An 18406-nucleotide genomic window follows, 5' to 3' on the forward strand; every position below is an offset into this window, starting at 1 on the left:
CGCAGAGAAGCCACATTGGACAGAGCTTTAACGTACAACGGACCGATAGGAAAAGCTGCCTGCTAAAGACCGGGCAGCTTAACGTGGGCATTGTTTAGTCGAGCAGCCAAGAGTTTCCCAAGGTCAGGGGAGTGGGAAACAGCTCAGTTCTTCCAGGTCCACCAGAAACCGGCTCGGGATTAAGAGTTGTCTTTGCATTTCCAGCGTTTACAAAAGCTGCGAGGGAACCCAGACCCAGCATTTGGGGCTCGGGATGGAAAAGAGAAAGCAGAGAAAGAAACATTGGGGCTACTGGCTTAGTCACTCCCGGCAGTTCGCAGGGGCAGATGGAGGTGTATTGGAGCAAAATGAGGGCCTGGAGACAGAGGAGACCCAGGGCCTGGGGCAAACGGGAGACAAACAGGGGTGCTCCGGTCCTTGTGGGGAAAGGGGGTACCTCACAAGGGTTCTTGGGCTTAGGAAGGAAGGAGTGTCTCAGACAAGTGTCCCTGAACCAGAACAGAACTGTGTGGCCCAGAGGCTGGGGAAACACAGGACCTGGGCCTAGAGTACATGCGGGGCTCTAGAAGGAGGGGAGATCAGAACCTTGACTCAGAGAGGGAACTAGGACTTGGGGGAACAGGGGTCCTAGAGGCAGGCATCCCTGCACTTTGAAAAGGATGGCGGTCCAGGGGCAGGGGAGACCGGGGGACGTGACAAAGGGCCCAGAGAAAGGGAGAGCTGGGACTTGGGACAAAAGAGGGGTCTGAGAGTGAGGGGAGACCCAAGACCTAGGGCAAAACGAGGAGCTTAGAGGCAGAATCCCTGCCCCCGGGACAGAATGAACAGACCAGGGGACAGAAGTGCTAGGGGGCAGACTGGGGAGCCAGAGGCAGGGAGACCCAGGGCCTGGGGAGGAATTGGGGTAGTGGGTCCAGATGTGAAGGTGACTCAGATCTCAGGCAAAAGGGAAAATGAAGAGGGAGGGACCACAGGGCAGTATTTCAACTTCCCTGGTGACCCAGTGGCTGGTGACAAAACCCAGGCCTGCCCCTTCCATCCCGCCCTCACTCCCCCACCCGCCCCTTTCACAAGACACAAGGTGTGTGTGTGTTTTTGTTGTTTTTTTTTTTGCTTTTTTTTCATTTCTTTTTAATACAAACTTGGATCTTTGGGTGTGTCCTGCCAACAGAAAACAACAACAACAACAGAAGAGAAAACCCAAAAGAGTGAAAAATAAGAAAGAAAAAAAAAAAGCTCCCGCAAGAGGTTCTTTCCCTCCCCCCCACCATGCGAATTTGCACACCACGGGACCACAGCAGGTTTACAGAATGCAATATACAATCCACGATTTATAATAAAACAGTATATACAATAAATAGGATATTGTTCATTTTTGTCAAACGACCTGTAGATAAATTTCTCAGTGCATACTTGCAGGGGCTCTGGACACCTCGAGGCCCCGCTTGCAACCTCTTGCACGCGCTCGCTCTCTCGCTCTCGCTCTCTTTTTTTTTTTTGTCTTTTTCTAAAACTGTTTTGTTTTTTAAGTTTTGTACATTTTTAAAAAGTATTTACAATTGCTGGTTTTGTGCAGAAAGGGCTCACCTTGGGCTTCTGCGTGGAGGAGATGGGCAGGGGGGGGTTGGAGGAGATGGGGCTGCAGGGGGTGCAGGTGGGGGGGGGGGCGGGAGGCAGAGGGGCAAGCGCTCCTGCCAGAGGATGATGTGGACGCTGGGAGGGGTCTTGGCGTTGATTTTCTGAAAGCTGCAAAGAAACATAAGAGAAGAGGCAGAAGTCAGCGGCAGGCAGACACTGAGCTCTGAGAACAGGGAGGTTAAGTGTGGGACCCCACCTAGTTCCTACCAGGACTCTGGGAGAAGCTAACCCCATTGTTCCTTCTCCCAACAGTTCCCCATGAAACTCTGGGCTGCTTCTGGCTTTCTCTGAGCTCAGTTTCCCCATCTGTAAAACCATGTGTGGTCCAAGGCCTACTCCATTGAGGGTAAAGGATGTGCTGGGTAAGTGGTTGGACTTGAACTCTAGCCTGGCTGGCATGGCTCAGGGGTTGAGCGTCAACTTGTGAACCAGGAGGTCATGGTTCAATTCCCAGTCAGGGCACATGCCCGGGTTGCAGGCTCGATCCCAATATGGGGCGTGCAGGAGGCAGCAATCAATAATTCTCTCTCATCATTGATGTTCCTCTCTCTCTTTCAACCTCTCCCTTCCTCTCTGAAATGAATACAAATATATTTTTAAAAAAGAACTTGAACTCTAGAACCAGACCCAGCTAAGTTCAAACGCTAGCACCACCATTAATAGCTCTATGACCTTGGGCAAGTTGGTGAATCGTCTGTGAGCCTCAGTTTACTCATCTGTAAAAAGGGGACAACAGAACTATTCCATAGGTTGGTTGGGAGGATCTGGTGGTTCAAGGCAGATTAAGCCTGGTACATAAATGCATAATGAATGACACTAATTACTAGCTGTTATTCCCTTCCTGGGGCCTGGGCCAGCTAGGCTCTCCGAGGCTGGGTTTCCTCATGCGACGACGAGTTTAGTAATTCTTCCAACCGAGGCTGTTCTGAGGAATGACATAACGGAGAAGATGGGGCCTTAGCACGGCACAGGTGTGAACTGCAGCTTTAATTTCTTCTAAATCTAACCCTCTTCCCAGCCCCCACCAATGCCATTCTGTTCCTTAGAGAGGTGAGGTGAGGAGGAAGTCTGTCTGAATAAAGGAATAAAGAAATTGCCCAACACAATACCATCTGTGTTTGGCTGCACCTCCTGCCTTCCCGAAGCTCAGAAACTCCCAAGTCCCAGTCCCCACAGTCCCCAGACACCGGAGGGCTGGAGGGCCCCTTTCCCTAGGAGGGCCCTGGGGTACTGACTCCCTACCCTGACCCCAGCTTTGCTGGGATGAGCAGGAAGGTGCCCAGAGGGACAGGGATGGGCTCGGTCATTCTCAAGACTCCCAGTCATTAGCCTGACCCTTTCCGAGTTCTGTCCCCTCCGAGCCCTGACATTCACATCTCCCACACTCGGTGAGCGGCCGCCCCACCAGAATTCAGGGGCAGGTGAGGGTGTTAAAAACACCTTCGAAGACTCCTCAGCCAGCCAGCCCACCAGCCCCCACCCTGCAGGAACCAGCAGCCACAGAAAGCCTTTCCTCCCTTGTCCTCTTCTTGGCTTCCCTTCCCAACAGGCCACATTTAAATTCTGCTCAGCCTCGGCTGTTGTCTGCTGGGCAGTCAGCCCCGGGGAAGACTTTTGTCCTGAGGCTGGACTTGCCAGTACACCCCCAAGGCCAGAGGACCCAGGAGGGTTCCCGAAAGGTGGGAGCAGCACCCCACCGAGGTGCCTCGGCCCAGGTGGCAAACAGAGATGGGAGGGGGAGGGTGGGGAACGTTGCTTGAGGAAACCCATCTTTGTTAAGCTGTCAGGTCCCCTGCAGCGGAGGGGAGGATGGCCCATTAGCCGCAGGGGTAAGAGGTATGCCAGGTAGGGTGACAGCTATATTGCGACTGGGGGGATTGGTGGAAAAGCGACTCTTGGGGCAAGGGGTGCAGTGGGATGGAGGCCAGTTGGCCACAGGCAGGGTGATAAGCAGGAGCAGCTGCAGAGATAAGCAGGGTGTCCATGAGGCAGGACCGGCAGATGTGGGGGAAAGGTGCAGCTGAAGGGCTGGAGGCACCGATCTGCAGGACAGTTCTCTGCAGTTTAAAAACAGCTGCTAAGCTCAGGAACCTCCTGTTGGGGTGATGGGTATAATGTGTTGGGGAGACAAGTGAGGGGGAGACTTACAATGGGCTGCTCCAACCCACTTAGCAAGTGGATTCTAACAAACCCCAGCCTCTCCTGCTCCCCTGAAGGGCCCCAGGGCAGGCTGGGAGCCTCCTCACAAATCCCTGTCACCCCCACCCCCTCCAGCCCTTAGCCACTGCCAGTGACCCTCTCCAAGCCGGGTCTCCATGGTGATCTCAGCCCAGCAGGCAGCTCCTGCCAGAACCATTCCCATGGTGCCGGTGGCCAGGCAGCAGGGAGGCTTTCTCACCCTCTGCTAAGCCATCCTGTCTCACCTTCCTCCTCCCACCGCCCTCCCCAGCTTTCAGGACTTGGCCAGAATCTGGGGGATGGTGGGGGAGGGGGAATCGAATCCAGAGGCTCCTGACCAGGGGAGGATGGAGGACGCTGTGGCTATGTAGAGCCCTGACCTCACCAGGTTCAATTCTCCACAAAATGGAACCAAGGCTGACATGCCAGGGGGCCCAGGGCTGGGCACTGGAGACAAAGCAGAGAACAAGACTGCTCGTCCCTGCCCTTGGGGGCTCACGGAGCAGAGAAGGAAGCAAAGCAGACCCCAAACCAGGAAATTACAATGCAGGGAGATGAGGGCTGTGCCAAGGGAAGCCCTGGGGGGGCTCAGGGGGCACAGAGGGGGGCCTAGCCCAGCCTTGGCAGGAGGCACTGTGGCTCTTCTCCTCACTGCTGAGCACAGAGCCCCGTACATGCCGGGGTCAAGAGTGTGTGCTGACTGGACGACAGCGAAGATAGCGAAGACGGGTCTCAGCCTGATCAGCACGTCAAGGTCCAGCTCAGGTCCCGCACCCCTCCTGGGTGCTGCCTCGGACCACCCCGTTACCATAGCGACCAGTGCACTTGTCACTGCCTTCCCTGCTCCTCCAGGGCAGACTGTGTGGTACCTCTGTATCCCCAACACCAGCATGTGCCTAGCGCCCCAGGGCACCAGCCATTGTTCATGAGACTTAACCTTTTAGAGCCTCCGTGATGAAGGACTACAGTCACATGCCACGGGGTCCTGTGCTCTAGCAGTTTTACTGTCCGAGGCGTCAGGGCATTAAATGGTCTCTGCCTGTCAGTGGGGGCTGGCACTGGGCAGGGACTCAAAGTGCTGCAGATCATGTACAAATCAGCTTGTCTCCCCACTAAAGGAGCACACACCCCGTGTTCATTAGCAACCAGCAGACATATATTCCCACCCACTGACTGCAGGCCACGGCTAAGATCTACCCCCACCATCTAGGCACTGCCCTCCAGAAGGGGCCTCAACATCAAACAGGGCAGCGGAGCAGAAGGCCAGAGAGTCCATGGAACGGAACCGACTTGCTGTGCAACCTGGGAAAAGCGCTTTCCCTCTCTGGCCTTCAGCTGCTCCGTAAAATAGGGGATTGGACAGGCAATGGGAGAGCTCCAGGCGCGGGGAAAGGGCTCCAGAGACAAGTGGCCAGAGGCAAGCCACAGCCGCCCAAAGGCTAATCCGCCCGTCGGACACTTTCAGGCCAAGTCAGGCCAGCAAGCCCCTCCAATGTGGAGAGGACACTGGTCACACCTGAGAGAGAGAGAGAGAGAGAGAGAGAGAGAGAGAGAGAGAAAGAGAGAGAGAGAGAGATCCGAGGAGGGCGGGGCTTCCAACTGGGAATGGGCAGGCTGTGTGTGTTGGGGGGGGGGGGGGAGCTCCCCTCCCCACTCCAGGGAAGTTTAAAAAAAATCAGAGTCCAGCCCTGGCTAGTGTTTGTCAATGGTTAGAGCATCATCCCACGCACAGAAGGGTCATGGGTTCAATTCCTGGTCAAAGGGACCTGGATTGCAGGTTCAATCCCTGGCCCCAATTGAGGTGTGTGTGGGAGGCAACCAATCAATGTGTCTCTCTCACATTGATGTTTCTCTTTCTCTCTCCCTCTCCCTCCCTCCTTCCCAGTCTCTCTAAAAATCAATGGGAGAAATATCCTCAGGTGATGATTAACGAAACATAAATAAATAAAACAACCTGTGTCCACCAGAGAGGTGCTTCTTAAACTCTAGCTTTCCCACTCACTCCCTCCATAGGGGTCTCCCACTCCCTCCACTGCTGGGCGTACAGGGATGCTATAGGGCCAAACAGGTCTCACACCCATGGCCGCCCACCAAGCTGTGTGGCCTCGTGCCCATCTCCCACCTCTCGGGAGTCTCGCACTTCTTACAGGTGCGGGGAGGAGGCTTCTCCTCACCCTCTCCTGTCTCCCGACAGACGCCTGTGTAAAGACAGGGGATGCCAATGGGTATGTGTTGGGATGCAGCTGAAGTGGATGGAGGCTAAAGAAAGGACAAGAAAGTGGAACCGTGCGATCCCCGAGGGCCCTTCCTGACGCTGCCATGTGGGGCATCCTTGCCTGGGTGGGTTGTACTTGGAGCTCTCCGAAAGCCCAGTTAGCCCTGCCCCACTTTTGGGAGCGTACCTGATAAACAGAAGCTGAGAGAAATCATCTTCTACCCGTTCCCCAACACTTACCCTTTCCTCTCACAATTCTCCCTCGTCTACATACTGTTCTTTGACTCAAGGGAAAAAAAAACAAAACAAAACAAAAACCCAAACCCTGACCCTGAGATGTCTCAGGCATGATGAGATCCTGGGGAGGGAGATGGGGACAGCGCACTGACATGAGTAACTGGCCCAAAGAAGCTGATGGCGTGGGGAGGACATTCCCAGGAAGGGCTGTCACGGATGCAGAAAGGTTCGGAGATGAATTGGGCCTGGGAAGGATCCTGGAACGCTTCTTGGAGGAGGTGATGTCTGAGTGAGAGATAGGAGCTGACAGGTGGGAGATGGATGGTGGGTAGGAGAGGGCAGCCCAGGCCAGAGAACAGCCAGAGCAAAGGCCCAGGGCACGCTGGGGAAGGCGCCCTGCCCCCCACTCCTGAGTCCAGTCCAAAGCTGGAAAGGGAGCGCGTGTGAGGAGGAGGTCGGGGTCGGGTCACAAAAGAAGCCTTGAATACCGGGAATACCAAGCTAGGAAGTTGGGCTTTATTTTGTAGGGAAGGAGGCCGGAGAGGGGAGGAGGCACCCTGGCCTGTGTGGCTCAGTTGGTTGGAGTATCGTTCCATGCACCAAAAGGTGGTGGGTTCGATCCCCAGTCAGGGCACGTGAGGGAGGCAACCGACCATGTTTCTCTCTCACATTCATGTTTCTCCCGCCCTCCCTCCTCTAAAATCAATAAAAAGAAAAAAAAAGCTTTTGAAGGTGTTAAGCAATGAAGTCATAGGAGCACATGTCTTAATCAAATCGTTCAGTAAATTTTGGGGGGCTCCAGACACCAGGCACGGATGAACAAAGCACTCTGGTGGCAGCAGCGGAGGGACTGGACTAGGGTGGGGGGACAGACGTTGGGCAGAGACCCGGAAGGTGCCGGTGCTCTGCCCAGGCGGCTGAGCTGGCGTTCCCGCTTCCCAAGTCTCAAATTTGTGCAAGGCCCATTTCCTGCCTCCAGGAAGCCCGCACTGCCCACACCCTGCTCATGGTTCACAAGTGGTCCCTGGCATTTCTGGTGGGAGTGTTCCATTCCCTTCCCTGGAGAGGGATGCCCACACGGAGGCTTTGAATAAACACCTATTTATAGGCTGCAAACTCCATGAGGGCAGGGCACTGCTCGTCTCGTTCAGTGGTACCTTCAGCACTAGCTGCAATGCGTGGCCCAGAAAGGTGTCTGGTTCATGTGCGTTGGATACAGAATTAATCCACTTCCTCCTGCCCTCCAGCATAAACAGAGGGCACTACGGCAGCAGTTGTGGTGACAAAGGTGGCCAATCTGCCAGGGGAAAAACCATGACCTGTTACAAAGTCACAGGAAATCTTTTTCAGATTCTCTGCACCGAGAGAGAGGACTGGTGTGGATACGTGCGTGGGCGGGGCTTCTAGCTGACCTGGGTCCTGACGTGCATTTGGCTTCGGGTCCCTTGGGGTGAGACCTGTGACTTACCTTGTCTCTCTGGCTCCCCAGGGAGAACTGAGTTGCTAAGGCAAAGACCCAGGTAGCATTTCGTCTCCCACCAAAAGCCCCACATCCACACTCGCTAGATACCAGGTCCCTCCTCGGAGGGAATCAGGCTGAGCAGGTGAAGGAGGCCTGGCTACAGCGTCCTGAGCAAGCAGGAAAAGGTCAGGGGTGTGTGACTCACACAGATTGGATCAGAGGCCCCGGGATTCAGGTGGCGAGGAGGATTTTATCCCCCCTTTTACCAGCCACTGATTACGTGCTTCCTGTGCCAGGGACTCGGCTAAGTGCTTCACGGGTAATCTCATTTAATTCTCAGACGAGATGCAGCAAGGTGACGTGACTCACCAGGTCACTTGGCTGGTTTGAGATGGAATCAGATTCTGCACAGAGGCCTGTCTGTGCCCACAGGCGTGCTCTTCCACCCCCCCACCCCCCACCCCCAACCCCGACCCCGTTTCAGGGCTTTGCTTCCTTGGGTTCTTCTTCCAGGGCCACAGGGATGTGGGAGAGAAGGAGCGTGAGAGGGCATGTTCATGGAGAGATTAGATTTCCAGGAAATGAGGGCTCAGAACAAGAAGGCCTGGCCTGAAAATGGCTGCGGGAGAGGCAAGAGATAGGATTGGAGGGAGGATGGCCTCAGGGATTGAGAAGAGGAGCCCAGAAGAGGCAGGGCAGGGCTGGCTGACCCCTGACGTGAGGGCCTCTTCTTGCTCAGAGCCAGAGGCAAGATCAAGTGACCTCTTGAGGTTTCAAGACACGAAGAGACAAAGCCCAGAGCAGCCAGGGCCTGGCCCAGGTCCGGGCATGCCTGCTGACCCTGGCTGGATGGTGGCCTTGGAGACTGCTTCCTGCCCTGGTCAGGCCCCAGCTGGCGTCACCTTGGAAGACCTGTGACATTTCTCTTGGACTCAGATCCAGGCCTGAGAGGGAGTAGGGAGGGAGGGGGACTCGAGATTCCTGAACACCTTGGAGGGCCCTTCCTACCCTCCCACCCTCTTCCCAGGGTACGGGAGGGCCCAACAAGGAGCCAGCCTGTCTGGCTTTGCTTTCCATCTAAGGGACTAGAGAAGCTGTCTGTAAGGGCCCAGGTGCCCGCGACCCCCACCCCTTTTACTCTGTCCCATTAGCTCAGCTCCCAGACCGGTCTGGTCCCACATTCTATACTCTGGCTCCTCTGAGCTCTCCTCTTCTAGTTCCCATTGGGATGTGATCTGCCCTGGCCCACAGTTCCCTCTGCCTGGAATGCCCCTCCCCCATTCTCCAGTGTCCAAATCTTGCCTACTCTTCAAGGTCGAGCTAAAATGCAGCTTCTTCCACAGAACCTCAACATCCATTTAAAATGTCAGGCCCGGGAACAGCTGCAGGGAACATCCAACCAATCTGTCATTCTGTGGGTGGGGAGTCAGGGGTGTGGGGTGGAGAGGGATATGGGGTGGGGGTGATGACAGAACTGGGTTCAAATGCTGGCTCCACCACTTACTAACTGTGGATCCCCGGGGCAAAGTCCACAGCTGCACCTGTTTTCCTCAACTCCCTGACTGAGGGTGGGGACTCACCTCCCAGGCTGCTGGGAAAGGTTAGTCAAGTCGTGCTGTACAAAGAGCCCAGCACGGAATGTGTCCCTTTTCCCACCAAAGGGGCAGAGAGATGACTTCTGACCTCAACACCCACCTTCCCGGAGCACAAGCTTTGTGGCTCCCTGCCTCTCGGCACCTGCCACTTTCCACCCGGTGTGTTCAGGTTCCTTGTGTACGTGTTCTAGCTCCCTGGGGTGGACGCTGGCCTCTGAGAACAGAGGTCATGGCTGCTTTGTCTCCCCACGTCTGGCACTGGGATGGGCATGGAGGGGCTCAAGATGTGGCTCAGCTGAAGGACGGCTTCTCCCGTGCCCGTCACCGAGTGCTCAGTTTGTGGGTGAATGAGCCTGGCACTGTCCTCTCTGCTGAAGTCCTGTTGACAGTGACACTGCCCCTGCTAACTCTTCTTCCTCACCATCCTACTTCCCTGGACCCCACACCTTCCTCGTCCCCACAATGATTTTAGTCAGTGCCTGGCCCTGGAAGGCTGCCTGAGGAGAGGGAACTGGTGTGCCGTCTCAGACAAAGGGAGCCAGCTCTGCCATGGCCTTGGTCAGAGCCATCTGCAGTGCCTGCCTGGCCTCCCTCCTTCACCACTTGCCCTGCTCCACTGAGACCCTCGGCCCGTCCCAGCTGAGGGCTCACCTGAGTGGGTCCCTACTTGTCTTGAAATACAGTTCAAACTCCTTCCTATGCCCGGCATGATTCTGGCTTTGCCTGCCTCGCCCCCTCACTCAGCGCTACCGTCTTCAAAGCTGATCTCCTTCCTGCCTCAGCGCTTTACCCGCTGCTGTTCCCTCTGCCCAGAATGCTCTTCCCACTCCATCCTTGAAGCATCAGATCCGGGATCTGGTCAGCTCGCAGCAGTCTCACGGCCTCCTAGCTTTTCGTCTCTTTGCAGACCTCCTTACAGCGGCATTTCCCAAATGTTTTGCACCATTCTGTTTACTGTCTTCCCCTCTAAACTGGAAGCCCCCCGCCCCCCCCGCCCCGAGGACCAAGATCTCATTCGTGTTCACTGTGGTGTCCCCATGCCTGGCACGTCGTGCGCGCTGGACAGATGTCTTTGGAATGACTGGATGCATTGGTTTGAGGACAGTGCTGTCAACTCCTAGCTCTGAGCAGGGAGCAGGGCCAGAATGTGGGGCTGGATGGTGTCCCAGTTCCTCCTGTGCTCAGGCCTCACTGGTGGCTCCATTATGTATCTCAGTGAGCTGTGACCTGCCCAAACACCCAGCCCCCACACCTATTTATTTTCCCACCCAGAGCCTGGGAGGAATGGCTTTTGGATGATTTCACATTTCTGATTATCCATGATACATCTCCCCTCCAGTGAGAAGGATCAAGGGTTTGACATTTTAAACCCTAAGCAGCTTCCCCCAGGCCGGCTTCAGATCTGTGGCTCTATTGCTTGCAATAAGACGCACAGGGAATGGAAGGCCATTTTAATCTCGGCCTGGCTTCATTAGGAGGAAAAATAAGCTGCCCGCCACCCCAATACGTTTGAACCATTGTCTATGCCATGCAGAGTTGCAAGGGCCCAAGAGATTATCAAAGTAAATTTCCTTGAACAGATGGGGAAACAGAGGCCAGAGTGTGTGTGTGTGGGGGGGCGGGGGGATAAAAGCTTGGTCAAGGGCATACAGCAAGTTGACGGCCAGTTGGGGAATGGTCCTCTCTAGGCCTCCTGCCTCCCACATGCTGCCCTTTGCCACCTTCAGGCACCAAGGGAGCTGGATCAGGCAGGGAGGGTGGAATAAGTTTCCACTGACATGACTTCAGGACCCTGAGTCACCCTGGCCTGGAATGGCCTCCCCAGATCAGGGACGGGGCTTTCCAGGAGCCCTGCTATTCTTTCTCAAGGAAGAGACGCTCCCAGGAGGCCGCAGTGGCAGCAGAGGTGAAGAGTGAGGGGCTCAGACCGGCCCCCAGCCCACTCCACCGCCACCACACCTGAGCCAGTTCTGTGACACGTCAGTTGTTCAAAAAGTGGGATCTGATGGGCCAGTTGTGCCTGTATTTCTGGAGCAGGCTGTTCATCAAGAAAATGATTTCTCCAACCTTCTCCCCTTTTACCATTTTGGGAACATTTTCCCTCCTTTATTTTCCTTCCCTAAAACATAAAATCTTGAGACCATAAAACTGTGACTCTAACTACTGAGGTCACCGTGCCTGATAAAGACATCTAAATATCTAGCAATCTGTAACTGAGGTCTTGGAAAAGCATGTGGCTTCAGGAAAGGGACTGGCTTTTTCTAGGCAGGAAACAGCCTGCCCGGGGATGACCCACTGACACAGGCTCAGCAGGATCCCAGCACCCCTCCTCCCCTTCTGGGTCCCTGTCTCACATGTCCGACCACAGGGAGCCTACTTCAGGCCTTTGGGGGGACCATGGGGGACCAGGAAAGGACACTCCGGGCCATTCTATAAAGCCCTTAGAGAGTGTGTGACCCGACATCCTGGCTGCACCTTTAGCCTGGCCCTCGCCAGACTGCCTCTGAGACTAAGGGAAGCTCCTAGGCAAACGAAGGAGCAAGTCAGGGTCGGTACCTTGGACGGGCCCTGGCAGACAATTATACAACCTGCCCCCCGTCTTCTCAGAGCCATTCAAACGCCCTCCCTTACGTGAGGTCAAGTGGTGACTGTTTCCTGGGACGCAAATGTGCCCGTCGGGGCTCTCGCCCGAAGGAAGGAAATACCCTGATGAACCAATCTAGGTGAGACTATCGCCTACGGTTCTCCTGCCATGTCAGTAACATCCAAGTCCCGTGCTGGGTTCTGCGCCCAAGCAACCCGTTTCCATAAGACTGTTCCCAAAATCGAACCCTGGACTCGGTACTGGATCCCAGCTCCTTGTGTCCAGGCCCCCAACCTTGTCCTTAAATTCTTCCTGCTCATCACCCTACCTCTTCTCCTTGGCCAGCTTCTAATGTCCTCATCTCCGCCCCCATCCCCCAGGCCTCTTCCCACTGCACCCACATCCCCAGACTCACCCAGGAACAAAACCTCGAGGTCCAGTCGGCACTTCAGTTGGCACTACAGGGAGGTGACGGTGAATGTGTCCTCGGGGTGAGGTTCCGCCATGGGCCCCAGGAAGCCGCTCTTGGGGCCCCCACCCAGGCCGGGATGTGCCTGTGGCATAAAGCCTGGATACCTGTAGGTGGTATCCTGCAGGGGCAACAGTGAGTCCCTTGGCACAGGGGACAGGGTCAAGTCACTAAGGAGCGGGCAGCCATAGCCAGCAGCGGCTGCAGCAGGGCCACGGGGTGGACCAGGTGGCCGGCCCATCTCCAGGGGCTCCTTGTCGGCCTTGGGTGTGGCTGGCGGGCTAGCCAGGTGTGGGGCACTGAGGCACGCAGCCTCCGTCCTGCCCAGGAAGTCAGCGAGCAGCCCTGTGCCCACCTTGCCTTCATAGGGTGGGCTGCGTGCAGCTGAGCCTGGCGGGTACCAATATGCCGTGCCCTTGCAGCTGGGGGAGTCGTAGTGGGGTTGGCCCAGTGGCAGGTCCCGGCAGCTCAGGTGGGCCTGGGCTGCAGCCGCATGGCTTAGGCTGGCCCCCTGGAGCCCATGCTTGAGGGGCTCACAGGCAGCCAGCTTTGTGGGCGGCGGCCGCAGCTCTTCCTTGAAGCCCAGCGTGGGCGAGCAGGTGGGTGAGTACGCCTTCTGCAGGCCGGCATCGAACACCGTGGGCGGGTGGGCCAGCGGCGGGAAATGCTTGCCATCCAGCTCGGGGGCACCCAGGCTGGGCGAGTCGCAGTGGAAGCCTTGGCCAAAGGTGCCGTCAGATGGTGTGGAGGGGTTCATGGAGTAAGGCCCCATGAAGTCACAGGGGTCTCGCTCGCCCACACCAAAGGCCCTGGACTGGGAGGGCAGGGGTGACATGCTGCTGTCCCCACTGTAGTAGTCCAGGCCGAGGTCTGGGCTGTCCTGGAACAGCGGGTTGACGGGCTGTGGCTTGGGGATGAACTTGGCTTTGGCTGCTGCGCCGCCCCGCTCCTTCTTCGCTGAGCAGGCCCCGCCGCCCCGTCCGCCCCGTGGCTGCCGGGGCCCTGTGCTCCGTTTGGACGGGTAGCCTGAGGCAGTGGCTGAGGCGGACGATGGGAAGCCCAGATGTGAGGCCTCGAACAGGTCGACCTTCTTCCGCCGTCCACGGCCTGGCTTAGAGCTGCTCTGGAAGAGGACACTCTGGTTCCAGTTGTAACCGGGGGCAGACGATGCCTCGTTCCAGTCCATCATGAGCTTCTCCAGGCTGGACAGGCTGGACTGGCCCTCGCTGCTCGAGGCCTCGCTGTTGGCACGCCTAAAGCCGCCCCCGACGGGCTGATTGAACTGGGTGCTGTCGGAGGACGACTCGGAGAAGGTCTCGGACATGGCGGTCTGCTGCTTCACCTTCTGTGGCGTGTAGTTGGAGATGTCCAGGATCACGTTGGGCTCGCTGACGTGGCAGTCGAAACCGGGATTGTAGAGCTGACTGAAGGCCTCCGAGGCCCAGTCCAGGCCTCCATAGCCCTGCCGGAAAGGCCACTGAGAAGCCCCCACAAACTGCCGACAGTTCTCGGGTGAGGGCTGGAAGGAGGAGGAGGAGGAGGAGGCGGCAGAGGCGGTGGTGCCCTTGGGCACCATGTAGCCGCCAGGCGAGACCGTGCTGGCGCGGCTGTCACAGCGCAGGGGTGTGGGGGCTGAGCCAGAGAAGGCAGCCCCCTCGGAGCTGTTGAAGAAGGAGGCCTTGCTGGGTGGCAGGCAGGGGCCACCGGTAGGCGGTGGGGCATAGCCAGCGCTGTGGGCACTGCTGGGCGAGGCGGGCAGGCTGTTGCCGCTGCCGTAGGCAAAGCTGCAGTCCTTGCTGTTAGCACAGTCTTGGCCCGTAAAGGGCTTTGCTGGGGCGAATACACTCTGTCCGGCCCCATAGCCACCGTACTGGGGGGTGTAGGTGTTGGCCGGCGGGTGGGTGGTGGGGGAGCGGGCCACAGCGGAAGGCGGAGGAGCCAGTTTCGGAAAGGTCTCGGCTGCCCGGCAATCGGACGTGGCGGGGGTTATCCCGTAGCTCCCTGCCCGGCCTGGTGGGAAGGTCTGGCGAGCGGGCAGGACAGGCTGGAAGGAGGGGTCCGCGCCAGGCCCACCGCTGCCCACCGCCACCGGGCTGGCCTTGGCTCCCCGGCTGGGGAATGTGGCCAGGCCCCGCTGGGCAGGCAGGGCGCTGGTTGGGGGCCCTGCATAGGTGCCCGATGTCTTCCGGGACTCGGGGCCAGGGCGTGAGGCGGAAAGGGCAAAGTCCAAGAGGTCGGAGGAGTCATCCGAGTCGAGCAGGGAGCGAAAATAGCCAGTGAAGAGGTTTTGGCGCTCCTGGCTGAGCTCGTTCTGGCCCGCAGGCGTGCCCGTGCTATAGTAGCTGCCGCGGCCTGAGGCCCCACTCTCCAGCCCGGTGGAGGCAAAGGCCCGGGCCTCAGTCCCCTGGAACCCACAGTTCCGGCCAGCTTGCCCACCTGGGTGCCCATGGTGAAGGGCCCAGCCACCACCCTTGTCCCCGGCCCACTCGGCGCCCGCCTCCCCAAAGCCGGGGCCACTGGGCACCTGCTCTGGGAACAGAGTCCCATTCTTCCGGGACCGCCTCTTGCGTTTGGGCTTCCCAGTTAGGGCATCCACCTCCCCACGGCCCCGTTTGCGGGGATGGCCCAACTCGGTGAGGCCGGGGCCCCCCACCCCGGCAGCTGCCACTGCCACCACCTTCTTTTTCTTGCCGATGCCCTCGAAGAAGTCACTGAAGGAGCACCGGGCTGCCTTGGCCGCATGGCTCCCACCCCGGCCACCGAAACCACCCGCCTTGCCGCCGCGCCGCCGGAAGCCCTGCACGCGATGCAGGAAGTGGGAGATGCTCTGGGTGTCGGGTGCCTGGTGCACGGACTCGGGCTCGCTGGGGGTCCAGCAGCGGGGCGGCGAGCAGCGGCCGGCACACTGGCTCTGGCGGTTCAGGAAGGCCAGCTTGGCCAGGACGTCGGAGTACTCGGCCTTGCTGTCATTGGCGTCTGCCGCGTAGGACGGCTGGGGGGACGCCAGCTTCTGCTTCCGCCGCCGCCGCTTCTTCACCTCGGGCACGGCCATGGCGGCCGCCGCCACAGTGGCCGCTTCCGCCGCCACCACGGCGGGCTCCTTGGGCTTGCCGGGGCCCAGCAGCAGGTTCTTGGGAGGGCGGCCACGCTTCCGTTTGAGGATGATGGGCATCTCGCCGGGGGGGAAGACCACCACCACGTTCCGCCCGTTGTTCTTCATCTTCAGCAGCGGGGTGGGCTCTGCCGACACACGCAGGCCCAGCTCTTTGCCCTCCACGCTCAGGCTGCTGCTCAGGGAGGACACCTTGTACGTGGTCTTGTTCCGCCGCCCCAGCGACACGGGGATCTTGGCCATCTTCACCACCATGCGGCGCACGCCCCGGCACTTGCTTTTGCGGGTAGGAATCATTGGGTTCTGGGACGATTCCGGCTCCAGCTCTGGGCCTGGGCCTGGCAGGGCAGGAGGCGGTGGAGGCGGTGGTGGGGGAGGCTCAGCCAGGGCGGCCGCCATCCCTGTGGGCATGGGCAGGGGCAGCAGGCGGCCCTCAGGTCCCGCGTCTGCCTTGCGCCCCCGACCAGCTTTCCGCCGGCGACACAGAATCTTTGGCCTATCAGTGCGCCGCAAGGCGTACTTGGGGAGTCCCTCGGCCCCAGGGGGACCATGGGGTGAGCATAAGTCCAGGTGCAAGGGCTCGGCCAGCGGGCAGGGCCCTAGGGGCTGCTGGGGCTCCAGACGACGGCCGGGGACGTCAAGCAATTTGGGCAGGGGGTCAAGTCCCTGAGGGTCAAGCAGCTGTGACTCCAGGGAGTCGGGCAGGGTGTCCAGGGCCTGCAGAGACAGGCTTGGCAGCCCCAGAGGGTCAGCAAGAGGTTGCAAGGGCGGCAGCTCCAAAGCTTCCCCAAGCGGTTCTAGTGCCTGTGGGTCCAGGAAGCGGGGCTGGGGGTCCAGGAGCTGAGGCTCTGGCTCAGGCGATGGTGGCTCAAGGGCCTGGGCCTCCAGCAGCTGGGCCTCGGGGCAAGTGAGGGAGGCCAGCTCGTTAAGGATGTCGGCATCAGCGAGTTCGGAGTAATCGGGGCCGTCCGGCTCAGGTTCTGGGGGCAGGCCAGTGGCCGCGGCCGTGGCTCCGGGACTGTGGCCTTGACTGGGCTGAGGACTGTCTCTAGGCTCAGGCTCAGGCTCATAGAGGGGGTGACTGGGCCGCTCAGACTTGGCGTGGGGGGTAGCCCGCTCCTCTGGGCTGCGGATGCTATTGGCCAGACTCGGGGAGGAGAAGAAGCTATACTGAAGGTCACCAGGGGGTGGGGCGGGCGGGCGGCTGAGCCGGAGCCCACCGCAGTCCAGGTGCACACCGCTGTGCTGCAGGTCCTGGGAGAGCCGGGTCAGGTCCTTCATGATGTCAATCAGCTGCACCACTGGACGCAGGTTCACCCGCCCGTTGTCCCAGTGACGTTGGGAGCTGCTGCCGTCTCCAGCAGGTGTGGGGCAGTGGGCCTGTGAGACTGGACGAGCGGCCCGAGGGGGCAGCAGACTGTCCCCCTTGGCAAGGACTGGTGGGCGCCGGGTGCTAGGGTCCCGGCGTGGGGGTGGGTGTGGGTTCTCGGAGAAGGTGTGGGCGAAGGCCTTGTCAGGTGGGCTGGCGGGGGGCCGGGTGGGAAGCAAGGGGCGGGGGGTAGGGGGGCCGCTGGGGTAGTACTTGGGCTCCCGGAGGTAGTCAGGAGAGCTGCACACGGCACTGGAAGTCACCACCAGGCCCTGGGGCTTCACACGCATCCTGACCTTGTCCTCCGAGGGCCGCCAGGCGGGGCCGGGGCTGACATGAGGGTGCGAGAAGCCGGGACCAGGACCTAGTGGGCAGGACAGGCAGGAGGTCCCTCACTGAATACTCAGGGCCTCTCAGCTTCCCATATCCCCAGGGAACCTCTGCGTCCTCTCTGAAGTCCCCTCCCCAAGTCAATCTGCTTGTTGACCCCCAGCTTTTCCCAAACCACCACATGCACCCTGAACCCCTCACAAGCCCCAGTTCCACTTAGTAACAGCTCACCCCCTTCTAGATCCTGGCTATGTGTGCAGGATACCTGCCTCTGATAGGGAAGAACAGCAGGGCAGGGCAACCACTCCAGATCAAACTGAAGAAGAGGGCTAGGCCCCTGCCGGAGGGCCAGGAAGTCCTATCAAGGGCAAGGCCTCCCTCCTTCTCGTCCCCATTCCCAGGGTTCCAGGGGAACCCCAGCCACTCACCCTCGGCTCTGCCGCCTGGGCTGTCACACTGGAGATATCTGTGGGCAACAAGACAGGCAACAGGAGAGCTGAATGGTCTGGTGGCCACAGCCCCATCACTGCCCACCTGCCCACCGGCCCAGGCTCCTCCACATCCCCCCGCAGCTCCCTCCAGTGCACACACCCGGCTGACCTGAAACAGAGAGGGCCCCCGTGCCTGGGGGCTCTGCTAGCTGCTGGCTGTCAGCTGGGGGTGCTGCGGAACAACTTCGGCCTGAGCCCAGGCCTCGGGGTGTGGGCAGCGCCTGGAAAGGACCATCGCAGCTCAGGTTTAGTGAGCACCTACTGCGTGCCAGGCCCTGGGCTGGAAGCTGTCCAGGCATCATTTCATTTAATTCTTCACACCAATCCTGCGAGGCAGGGGCTATTTAATAACCCCATTTTTGCAGATGAAGAAATGGAGGCTCAGAGATGACGTACCATCATTCATTCATAGTATTTATGGAGTGCCTACTTTGCACAAGGACTGGGTAGACAAAACATCAGATAATCAAAATGACTTAATTGTTACTGGGATAAAAGCTGTAAAGACAAAGTGAAAAGTGCGTGGGGTCAGAGGTTGAGCAATCACACCAGGGAGTCCACAACAATAGAAGCTCATACTTTGGGGACCTCTCTCTGTTGCCAAACACTGGCCTGCGCCGTTCATATGGATTATCTCATCTGACTTCCTACAAACCTAAGATCAATGTGATTATCATCCCCATCTTTACAGACGAGGAAACCACCCACTGTGAGATTTTAAGCACC

General features: G+C 58.6%; 1 protein-coding gene across 1 annotated transcript; it reads right to left on the reverse strand.

Moving 5' to 3' along the window:
- Positions 1-1686: 1686 nt before the first annotated feature.
- Positions 1687-17817, reverse strand: AHDC1 (AT-hook DNA binding motif containing 1). Its single transcript, XM_028155226.2, has 4 exons — positions 17790-17817; positions 17618-17655; positions 12325-17223; positions 1687-1746 (listed from the first exon to the last, which is right to left on the reverse strand). Exon 3 carries the CDS (start codon positions 17147-17149, stop codon positions 12368-12370), a length of 4782 nt encoding a protein of 1593 aa, XP_028011027.2. The 5' UTR covers positions 17150-17223; positions 17618-17655; positions 17790-17817; the 3' UTR covers positions 1687-1746; positions 12325-12367.
- Positions 17818-18406: the final 589 nt, after the last annotated feature.

The sequence above is a fragment of the Eptesicus fuscus genome, chromosome 9 (assembly GCF_027574615.1).
Source record: "Eptesicus fuscus isolate TK198812 chromosome 9, DD_ASM_mEF_20220401, whole genome shotgun sequence".
Classification (NCBI taxonomy): domain Eukaryota; kingdom Metazoa; phylum Chordata; class Mammalia; order Chiroptera; family Vespertilionidae; genus Eptesicus; species Eptesicus fuscus.

Bases quoted from the DNA above. Each gene is read 5' to 3' on its own strand.
- AHDC1 (XM_028155226.2), bottom strand. From the start codon at position 17,149: ATGCGTGTGAAGCCCCAGGGCCTGGTGGTGACTTCCAGTGCCGTGTGC.